The sequence below is a fragment of the Spinacia oleracea genome, chromosome 2 (genome assembly GCF_020520425.1).
Source record: "Spinacia oleracea cultivar Varoflay chromosome 2, BTI_SOV_V1, whole genome shotgun sequence".
Taxonomy (NCBI): Eukaryota; Viridiplantae; Streptophyta; class Magnoliopsida; order Caryophyllales; family Amaranthaceae; genus Spinacia; species Spinacia oleracea.
This window is the reverse complement of record NC_079488.1, coordinates 58,373,049-58,385,107: the sequence shown is the minus strand read 5'-3', so window position 1 is coordinate 58,385,107 and position 12,059 is coordinate 58,373,049. Positions and strand designations below refer to the sequence as shown.

Sequence of the window (12,059 nt, the reverse complement as noted above, 5' to 3'; positions counted from 1 at the left end):
ATTCACGTCCAATTGGACTCAGTTTATTTCTATAGTTTCATCCACAACAAGACAGCTTTTTTATATAAGAAAAAAGGATTTATATCTTAATGTGTTTCCAAAACTAAATTCTGGAATAGCTTCTTAAGAAAGGTTGCTGCTTTCAAATTATAATATCTTTATTTCAAGTTAGCAACAAAAGATATAAGAATAAAAGACAAAGAATGACATTAAATAAAAAGAAACATTAAACAAGGCATTACCAAGATTAAACTGGTCATTCAACAGCATCAAACAAAGCAATCAGGCAGAAACATGGAAGCAAACAAATTAATTAGATTTACCAACCCCTGCTCATATGGGTCACATATCAGGTGCAAACAACAGCAGACAAATCCTTCAAAGTGAAAGCAAGGAACCAAAAAGCATAATACTTGATTATATATTTAAGAGTAATCTACAGCAACCACCTTCAAAATCTGGTGAATAAAAACCACCTTAATCTTCTTTTCAAGAAAACCGCTTAAATCACAATTTTTGTTAACAAAACCGCCATACGGCACTGTCTTATCATAATTGATTCGTTTTCCCAATGCAATTTTGCAAACAGATGTTATACCTTGGAAAACCCCACATTCAGCACCTTTTAATTAGCATAGAATTAATTTAATGGGCCAAAAGGAATCAGTCAGGATTTTTCACCAAAAAACAATAAAGGTGTTCACCAAAGGAAATAAGGTAAACTATTACAAAATGAAAGGCTGTATTTCTTTATGAAGTTTGGCCGTAATTTTGTTACAAAAATATATTAAGCTAAGCAAACATCAAGAACGACAACATACCCTAATACCTCCAATTCTCTAAATATGGTTTTGCCAAGGTTGGGGTGAAGGGAGTCACATGCACACAACCTTACTCTTGTAATGGAGAAATTGTTCCCAACTGATTTTTAACTTGACAATGAACAATTCATAGGTCGTACAGTTTCACAATACATAAAAATGCAAGTGGTTTAATGTGACGTGTTAATTTAGTCACTTACAACCAAAAGCCAAAAAGCAACGAATTTTTGACTCCATTAGAACTCATCAAAATATATGTAACAAAAAAAATTGCCACTTTTACCGTCATCATACATAAGATCCTCCATTTATACAGCTTACAAATATATAACAATACTAATGCATGGTTAAGTTTTGCTAAAAAGGTCAAACTTGGCCTAGTTTTCTAACATAGAGAGATTAGTAAGTTAAGTAATTCTTTCCCCGCAATCATCAATGAAACTAGTATCTAGTGATATCACAATTTCAATACTTTAGAAACATAGTTCCATATACAACAATTAGATGCAAAAGACCTAGAACATATGCATAAAGAAGAACAAGAGGATAAACAAGACAAAGATAACATGCATGAGATTGACCAATTTTACACAATTTAAGATTTCCATGTAAGCTTAGTTTGGACCACCTTGAACCAATAACAAAAAATTAAACAGATGATTAAGAAATGAGTATAAACAATCCAGTCGAACTGGCTTGTACCTGAGTACAAATTGGCTCCATCAGTAGAAAAAGCAAGAAACTTCACTTCAGATGAGTGCCAATGCCATGTAGAGCATGCTTCAACATCATTATCTCCTCTAACCCCAGCTCTTTCATCTTCAATCTTCATCAGGTTTGCATTAGCCTGGTCATTGCCTTTGAAAAATGTTCTAATACCGAATCCCCTCCAGACACAAATCCTCCCACTTACATCACCAGTAGCAATAATGTTGTCATTCGGGTGAAAAGCAAAGGTCGTAAAGTTCTTTGTATGGTGTAATTTCATCTTCTTTACTAAAGCGCGCTCACTTTCATCAGCTTGAACTTTCCAAATATAAAGTGAGCGTTTGATAATGATGCCAAAGAATTCTCCGGAGGGACTACAAGTAATAAACTCAGGCCGAGCAGTCTGCGGAAAAATTTAAATATGTTACTATTCTAAAGATGCCTCATAAAAGTAGGAAATTTTGTTTTATACCACCTTTTAAAAAACACAATTTGGTTTTTACCACCATAGTTAATTTTTATTGCTTTCTACCACCTTAAAAAAAATGTTTTTGCCACCAAGTAACTTTTTACATTACTCTACAACTACACAAATTAACACATTTTTGTGACGGAAAACGTTATTTGGTAGCAAAAAAACAATTTATTTTATTGAAGGTGGTAAAAAACAAAATATGTTTTTATAAGGTGATAAAAAACAAATTGTGTTTTCTTAAAGGTGATAAAAAAAACAAAATAACCTAAACATAAGATAACAAATTAAAACAACGCTGCTCGCCGGGATCATCAAAAGTAATAACCACGCCTGAACTCCTGCAGAAGCATGCTATGGTACATTGTTCTGCTACAAAAACCAAACAACGCGTCTCCATCTAACAGCACAATGTTGTGTTAAACACCCTATATTTCTCCTGGTTTTTAGCAATATATGATCCATGTATTCTACATTTAGAAGCTTAACCAGATGCTCAAATAATTACTCAAACCCCAAAATGGAGAAAACAGCCTTCTTATACAAAATACGAGTACATGACTTAAAGGTGTAAGTTGCAGTAAGAGGGATTTTTTAAAAAGTAGAACAAAATGAAAGGCATTGTGGACTGCATTCCAATGAGAATTTATACTTCATAATAGGGGTCAGAAATGCATAAAAATTGAGCATTAGAGGATTTAGCAGAACAAACCTCTTTTAATATCACTGCAGCAGCCAGCTTAGATGTAGTTAAGTTGCACTTTCTAATTTTCCCAAGCAAATGTTTCGTTTTTTCACCAGGATCACTTGCATCTTCTACGGATATATAAGCAAACACATCAGTTGGTTTACCACCCCCATCGTCTTGCTGTGACGGAAATTTAGGGATCACCTGGAATAGTAAGAAGAGAACACTTAATAAAGATTATCATATAAATCATAGAATATATAAGGCCGGACAAGGAAGAATCACCATTAATAGTTCCATATAAACCTCAAAAGACAACATCTCCATTTCATACCTCTTTCATGTGTGGAAATGGCAACAAGATTCATAAAATCATAAGCCTTAAACTATACACTTAAATAGCATAGCTAAAGCGAGACTCTCCATAAAAGCTTGTGGATACTATACTTGCATCTCATCGATAAAAAAAACAGAACTACAAAGCCATTGCAACACCATTTTCAAATGATCTAACCACAATGCCATATTATCTTCATCCAAAAAAAGAGATTATGTGATAAGCATTGCAAATATATGCCCCTAACAATCAGTAACTATGCCCCTTGATTACCAATCAGTATCACTTAACTAAACATAATTTTAGCCTATCATTTTGACGCAACTGTAATTGTGCACTTAAAAGATACATCCGATAAAGTATATAGCAAAACTGAAAAGAAATTACTAGTTTTATAACAAATCCTACTAATAGGACACAAAAATCAATTTCCCAAAATCCACTACCGTAATCACTTAGGATTAGGAAGCAAATAAAAATCACATATTGAATACCCATCACATCCGAAAAACGTTGTATTAAAGGAAATTCCAATCAAATAACCAAAAAAACATTGAATTGCTAACTATTTTATACCATTGAAAAAATGGGGAGACGAATATTGACAGTCTTCATCAATTCGGACAACGCGAAATCCCAGTAGCGAATAGTTCCGTCGAGGGAAGAAGTCCAACAGTGGCACAGAAGCTTACTTGAGCTGGGAACCACCACAACAGACGTAACAAGTGCTTTATGACCATCCAACTCAGTTATCTATGTGAAAAATGAGATACAACAAGAACAGAATTCTCAAATTAATCATAAGAATATGAATACGAATACTTCGTAGAGAGTACTTGGGCGAAAACTGAGTATGAGGAGAGAGAAAGAGGGGAGAGATACCTGCATGCTGGTGGAGGTGCTGAAGACAGAGACGGTATTGCCGGAACAAACTAGGAGGCGTTTTCCGTCGTTGGAGAACGCCGGCGGCGTGGAGACGAAGCTTTTTCCGCCGTTAATCATTTTTGAGGTTTTGGTTTGGAGGCAGCGAAGAGAAGGAAGAGGGAGACGGGGACGAGGAAAAAGGAGGGTTTAAGGGTTTACAGCTTTACGCAACAGTCTCGAACGTTGCCTATTTTGCCAGGTAAATTTACCGTTCTTGAATGTCAGTTGCCCTCCGCATCGAGTTTTTTTTGTTTTTTAAATACTCAGGGGCGTTTGATTTGCACGAGGTAAACGGAATGGAATCAACAAAGGGAAAGAAAGAGAATGGGAATGAATCCCTTTGATTTAAAATGTTGTTTGGTGATACTTTGTTCAATACTCCGTATTTCCTACTCTCATAAGAGCTCCACCCTTGCAGCAGCCGCCGACGACCTTTTTCACCCTAGCAATGACATCTCCCTCGTCGGCTTCTCCCTCGCCGTCTCCACGGCTTCACCCTCGCCGGCTTCTCCCTCACCTTCTCCACCCTAGCAACGTCTTCCCCCTCACCTTCGCGCGACCTTCTTCCCCCTCACCTACGCGCGACCTTCTTCTCCCTCGTTGTGCGCCACCGAAGCTAGGTAGGGTTTCTTTGGTGGCCGATTTGTGGCGGTTGGTGGCTAGGGTGGAGTTTTGGTGGTGTTAGGTGAAATTTTGGGTGATCTATAATGTGACAAGGGTGGTTGTGTGGTGGTGAGGGTTGGTTACGTGGTGGAGGGAGACGAAGGTGGCGGGGTTGCGAAGGAGAAGGTGGGGTGGTGGGTGGGGTTAGGTGGGGTGGGCCGACGGTGAAGGTCGTTCAGGTGGTGGTGATGTTGTTATAATGGTGGTCAATGGTGGTCAACGGTTTTGGGTGGTGTGGGAGGAAAGGGATTGGAAATACCTTGGGGGGTAGGGTTTCAATGTAGAGGACTTTTGGGGTAAGTCAAAAAGGAAAATGAGTAAAGGGAATGACAAAAGAGGCTTACCAAACAACAAGAAAAGGAATCATACAAGTTAATTCGCTTTCCCTTTGATGAATACCCCCAACCAAACGCCCCCTCACTCTCTCGTCCCTTAATACTCGTCCGACTTTTCTTCTCTTAATACTCTCTCCGTTTTTATAATTGGAATAGTTTTACTAATATTATATTACTAGATTTTAGCCCGTACGATGCACGTATTCTATTAAATTGTTATGTTTAAATAAAAATCCTATGTATATACCACTTTTATATATTAGATTATATTAGTTTTTGATTTTGCATTGAATTTTATTTTAGATTTTTTTTTATTATGAGTGTTTGTTTTTGGATGAAATTGTATATGCGTAATATTAATAATTAATTAATAAAAAATATCTGCATGACACTTAATCATTTCTTTGCGTGGCACTCGACTTTTTTAATTCAAAATTAATTTTGATATCTTATTTTTCATTGGCCAAAACCATTAGATTTTTCTACCTGGCAGTGGCGGAGCCAGGAATTCAACGTTGGGGGGCGAGAAAAAAAATGAAACTCAAAATAAGGGGGGGCGAGGAAAAAAAATAAAACTAAAAAAAAAAATATGGTATAAGGATTTGAACCCTAGATCATGGAGTATAAATGACTTATTAAAGTAGAAAGAACCATTGAGACAAGTAGTATTTAGTGATATATTTTAGTATTTATTACTATATATTAGGAATTTTTAAAATTGTTGGGGGGCGGCCGCCCCCACCCCCCCCCCCTATCTCCGCCTCTGCTACCTGGCGCTCTAGTATTGGATTAATGTTTGATTTTAAATTGAATTTAATTTATTTTATTTTAGATTATTGTTTGATTTTGGATGAATTTTATTTTAGATTTATTTTTTAATTATTAGAGTGTTTGATTTTAGATGGAGTTGTATATATTAGTAATTAATTAATTAATTAATTAATTAATTAAAATATTTACGTGGCATCTAATTAATTATCCACGTGGCAATTGATTATTTTTTACTTATTAGAGTGTTTGATTTTCGATGGAGTTGTATATATTAATAATTAATTAATTAAAATATTTACATGGCACCTAATTAATTATCTATGTGGCACTTGATTTTTTTAATTCAAAAAGAAATTAGAAATCTTATTTTTCATTGGCCGAAACCATTAGTAATCCTAGGTGGCGCTCTAATCTTTCAGCAAATATGCCTCCTTTATATATGTATATTATATTTCTCTCGCTTAATCAAAGACCCATTTATATTCCTACTTTCTAAAAAAAAACATTAAAAAATTCAATCTCCACTCTCTCCTCAAAAAGGTTTTACACATTTCCCACTAACTATATTAAAAAAAAATATCACATTATCAACTACCACCTAATAAATTAATAAGTCAGTTAAATTGCCTAAAAACTTTGTGTCAGCCAAATCGTGGCGAGTATTAAGGGACGGAGGGAGTATTTCTTTTTACAACTTTTCGTTATTTATCCAATATTTATCCCCATTATCTCTGTTATATAAGGAACGCCTAAGAGATGAGGTAGCGTAAATAGTGATTAATTTACCCTTTATTAAAATTAGAAAAATAAAAATAAATTAAACACAAAACATTTTATAATACAATATAAAAGGGAAACAATTTAAAAAATATTTACTAAAATCACCAAATATTAAAACTAAGAAGAAAAAAATTATTAAAAAAGGGGGAAAAAGTACTCCCCCCGTCCCGGAATACTCTCACCGGTTTGACCGGCACGTAGTTTAAGATAATTTAATTGACTTATTATTTAATTAGGTAATAGTTGATATTAGGTATTTTTTTAATATGGTTAGTGTGAAATGTGACAAATTTTTGAGGGTGGTAGGGGTGGGGGTGATTTTTTTAATGTTTATTTAGTTGTTAGGAATACAAGTGGGACCTTAGGTAAGTGAGAGAAACAATATAAAAATAGAAAAATAAGTCATTCATAGAAATGGTGCAGTGCAAGTATTCCGGGACGACTTTATAAGGAAAGCGGTACGAGTATTCCGGGACGGAAGGAGTAATTAATGTTGTGAAATACAGAAAAAAGAGAAAAGAAATTGGGAGAGAACAAATGTGTATCTTATTCCATGAACAATTGGAAAATAAAAACCCTAAGATCTTAAATATTCCTGAATATAAAGGGCATCCATATAACATTTCATAACACTCTCCTTGGATGACCATTATTGAAGATATGCCCCATTCAAAACTTACTAGGAAAACCTTGTGGGATAAAAACCTAGTGAAGGAAAAAAAAAGGCACACCATTTTTCATAATACGCTACAGATGTTGTCTTATTAAAAACCTTACCAGGAAAACTCAGTGGGACAAAACCTTGGTTAAGGGGAAAATAGTATCTCTGTGTAACGCCCCGACCTCTAATTCAAGTATTAAAGCATAATTGGCAGCAGAATTAACCTAATTCGGTCGGGACATTACTGCCGTAACTCCCTCTTGGGAATTACAAGGCAACCATCTATCATAAGCTATTAAACTCCAAAATTAACATAATAATCCTTTTTAATTCCTTAATAAAAGTACATACTTAATCAAGAATCTTTACTTAAACTTTACAACTTAACATTAACTTAGGTGAACGTTGTAATAGTGAAATTCTCGCCACTACTCGTTTCTGTGGTCCCCAGCAGTACCTAAACCGGAAAACAAAACGGTGAGCCGAAGACTCAGTAACGAGTTACCCTAGCATCGTAACATCATTTCAACTCATTTTATTTAATAAACAAGGAGAATAGAATATAGTAAAACATTTAATAAATCATCATTTCAGAAGCATCATTTTGGAAACATCATTTCAATTCATTTTATTTCACGAATATCATTTCAGGAACATTATTTCAGGAACATCATTTCATTAATATTTTTCCTTTTAACAGTATTATTCTGGTCGTCAGGACTTTACAGGAAAACATGGTAGGACGTCTCCTACGAACAGGGGAAGCCAGTGCTTTATAACAAGGGGAGCTGCTCCATAACAGGGGAAGCCAATGCTTCTTATCAGGGGAAGCCAGTGCTTCTTATCAGGGGGAACCTTGGTTCCATATCAGGGGAAGCCAGTGCTTCTTATCAGGGGGAACCTTGGTTCCATATCAAGGGAAGCCAGTACTTCTTATCAGGGGGAGCCTGTGCTCCATATCAGGGGAACTTGACCAGTTCTTACACTTTCATTTATCATGTTTTCATTTATTTTAATAGAACATTAATCAGGAAAATCTCATTCATTCAGGGTGGTTCAATAAAACCGTTAAATCTCGTTGCTTCATAAAATCATTACTTTCAGGAATATTTCATTAAATCAATACTTTTGATAAAGCTGCATTATCATAAACAATTCAATCAAATCATACTTGTAATCCCGCAAATCATAAAACAACATCATAAAACATCAATCATTCATAACATCATTTGTACATAAATACATTTCGAAGGGATTTCGGGTACTAGCAATAACCGTTACCTCAATTCCATGATTGGCTAAGCCTTTTTCCTTGGTTCGTTCGTCCTGAGCTCCGAGCCCGAACTCTTTCAAAAGGTCAAATTGAATTATTGAATTAGTTACTAAAACGATAAATACTTTAAAACCAATATTTTATAAATAATAATTTTATAGATAGTGGATTTTGAAATGATGAATTTAATAAAAATATAAATGTTTATAAATTCTTGAAAATATTATTAAACGAAATTTCAATCAAAATATATATATACACATTTCATAAATCAATTTACATGAAATGTTATTTAATTTCATGAATTAACGAAATGGAAATGGAAATGTAAACTCACTTTGACATATTTGGGCCAGCAATTTAGGGCTTGGTATGGGAAATAAAAGAAACAGTTCCAATTTGGAACTTGTTTCCTGGGAATTTCGAACAAGAACAAAGGAGGGCAGGGCACGAGGGAGGAGGGAAACGGACGAAGAGGAAGGGGGGGAGGGGAACGGAGGTGGAGGCTGACGCCTGGGAGGCACTGTGGCGAAATAAAGCGACGGTGATGGTGGTGGTTGTGCGACGGTGGAGCAGCGAGAGGGAAAGACGAGGGAGGCAGGGGGGGCGGCTCTGCGGGCCGGTTTGGTCGAAGGAAAAGGGTGGAATTTGTGGCGGTGGTGGTCGACTACGGCAGTCGGGCGGTGAGGCTGGTTGGTTGGAAGATAATGGTGGTGTTTGCGGTGGTTTTTGGTGGCGGCAGTTACTGCCGGTGGTGGTTGTGGTGGCTCGAAACTGAAACCAAGGAAATTAAAATGGTGAAAGCTCCATGGTTTTTAATGGTGAATAATTGAAATGGATTGTTGTTTTATTTTGCAGATTCTGAATAAATCAAGGAGATATATAGCAATGGCATTGAACAATAATCTACGTAATTGATGACCCAATTTGTAAGAATTTTAGATGACAAATGTAAGAAAATAGGAAAAAGGAGGTGATGAGTAATGAAAGCTAGGAGTTTTAGGGGAGTGAATCAGCAAGGCTAGAGCTAATAGGTGAGATAGGTGGCAAATTACATGGTTGTCAAATGCTTGAGGCTCACGCTAGAGAAGAAGAGAACAAAGAGTTGACTTGGTTTTGGTTTTATTTAATGAGTGCAAGAGGGTATTTTGGTAAATATGAAAAATTGGATAATTTTCAGAAATTCTTATTGCTATTTTTGGACATCAAACGAAAATGGAAAAATGACCTTGAGTAAAATCAATTTCCAAAATAACAAGTGCTGATAAAATAAATTTAGTTTTCACATAAAATTTGTCGTTTAATAAGAATATTTTTGAAATTATTCAAATCTTTTATATATTACGAAATGTAATATAAATTTAAAAGGTAGCTTAAGCTCGTAAATATGAAATTAAATTATAAAATCTGAAAAATAATAAATCATGTAACGATATTAAAAGTTAAAAGTTAAACTTCGTTAATCAAAATAAAGTTAAAAAATTTGGATTTAAAACGAATTTAAGCTAAATAAAAATAATTAAGCATAATTAATCGAGTTTTAAATATTCGGGGTATTACACTCTGTCCCTGATGAATACATTATTTGATATCTTCTAGTTCAACTAATCCAATATTGTTGGGTAGCTTCTCAAATGTAGCAGCAGGGAGTTTCTTGATAACTGATTCTCTAAAAATTGCCTGAATCTTCAAATCTTAACTTAAATAGGTGAGCTAAATGTTCATATCACCATTTTTTTTGAAAATAATACATGTAAGATGTGTTCTTCTCTCTATCTCATTTGATATCTCTGTTCTCAAGTTGTCAAATGCATATTATAATAATACTAGCTACCTTATAGGTCATCAATTCTTTTGAGATAAATACATTTTGTTGTACATGACATTACAAACTTTTAGCCACTAGTGATATTGAAATAAATCGGTAAAATCACATTAGTAAATAAGAAAAGCGATGAGAAGGGAAAAACCGGGAAAATAAACTTAGCAAAAAAAATATAACAATTAGATAAGGATTACGTAATTCATCACTATCTATGTGAATATGTTAGGTTGAATCCATCTGCGTAAATTACAATTTTTGCGCAACATTGGATCAATTTTTTTTGTTACATCCCTAGTCTTTTTTATTGTTACCTCGTATGACCTTTTACAATCAGCTACTATTCTATGAGCCAAAAACAATGTAACAAGCCTATTGCTTTGGTGCCAAATCCTTGGAGCTCTTATCCTACATCATGACAAATCCTGTCATAGTGCTATAAGTAGTGTACTATTTCAGGTTGTTCCTCAAAAGGATGCACCAAATAAATATCCTTGATTCCTTGTTGTGAATTGAATCTACTTCAATGAAAAAATATCATCACTATTCACAATAAATAAATAGTGAGGACATTTATTTATTTCAAAGGGATGTACCCTTGCTATGAATTGGCCAAAAATACACTCAATGACTAACAGGCCACCTCCTACAGTTGTGTTATTCGGCAAAGTTGTGTTATTCAGACAATTTCACCCGGTTGTGTTGTTTTGTCACCTGCAACATAAAAGAGAGGGAGACACTACTCCAAGCATGTCAGAAAAAAAGACATAAAAATCAAGACGGGATGATATTAACGACCAATAGTACTCAAAACTCGCCTCCTCATTTAACTGATTTTCGTAGCTTAAATGTTTTTCATCGTTCATAATAGGCAATTGAATGTGCCTTTGCATGATTCTCATCTTCTTGTTGTCTCGTGTGACATTTCCAACCACTTCCGGAACCTGTTAAGTCATGATCACCAATATATAGTCAGCTTCAAATTCAATCATTTAAATGTTAACAAGTCAATGTAAATTCAAGCTAAATAGCTTTGCATTAAAATCAAAAAAATTAAGTTCTTGAATACCCTTAATTTCCATATAATAATAATAAAAAACATCATTAAGCTCTGCAAAAGTTCTAGAGGCATAGAGCAAAAGGTCCAATGATACGAAACAACACAATCGAGCTCGGACTATGAAAGAAACGGGAGTTTCTTTTCTATCTAATCATGGTGCGCGCTCACTGTTAAAATAGAATATTGTAGTCACTGTTTGACTTTTAGTCCATTTCCTCTCACATCTTTTCTTATCTCCTAGGCATATTCATGTTAGGACACTAAAGTCCTCCTACATCAAGATTATGAGTAGATAATAAGCTGTTATTTATTGTTTATGTTTCTCAAGGAACCGGTTTAAGAGCCTAGTTTATACTCAACCCACATCCAAATTGAGCTGATTAATCAAGAAAGTTACAAGGCCAACGTAACTCGACTCCTAGATTTCTCTTGCTTTCTCTAATTCTTATCTTCAAACCATACTTTTTACCTAACTTTCTAAACTGTCCCTCAACTTCATTATCTTTCTCCTTATATCCTTACTCCTTTCTTAAGAATGTAGTCTATCTCTTCCCCATTTATACTATACTACAAAAACGGGCTCTTAAAGTGCTCCCCATCTGTGCTTCCCTTTTGTCCCGCAACCTCACTTGATATTTTAGCTCTCCTTCACATTTCAACTCCCTCTCCCTTTTTGTCCCCCCTCTTATCCCCTCTTCCCCTTCACTTAGTAAGCTACGTCCTATAAAAACAGTCTGGTAAAGT

At 34.9% G+C, this 12,059-nt stretch overlaps 1 protein-coding gene across 1 annotated transcript in view; it reads right to left on the bottom strand.

Annotated features, from left to right (window-relative positions):
• The window catches only part of LOC110785216 (uncharacterized), a 28,714-nt gene extending 24,581 nt beyond the window's left edge, over positions 1-4,133 (bottom strand). The window contains exons 1-4 of the mRNA XM_021989655.2: positions 3,909-4,133; positions 3,603-3,779; positions 2,714-2,893; positions 1,524-1,932 (exon numbers count right to left, since the gene is read on the bottom strand). Coding sequence (XP_021845347.1) covers positions 1,524-1,932; positions 2,714-2,893; positions 3,603-3,779; positions 3,909-4,028 — 886 coding nt within the window. The 5' untranslated portion in view covers positions 4,029-4,133. The remainder of the gene's footprint in view (positions 1-1,523; positions 1,933-2,713; positions 2,894-3,602; positions 3,780-3,908) is intronic.
• Between the last annotated feature and the right edge of the window lie 7,926 nt (positions 4,134-12,059).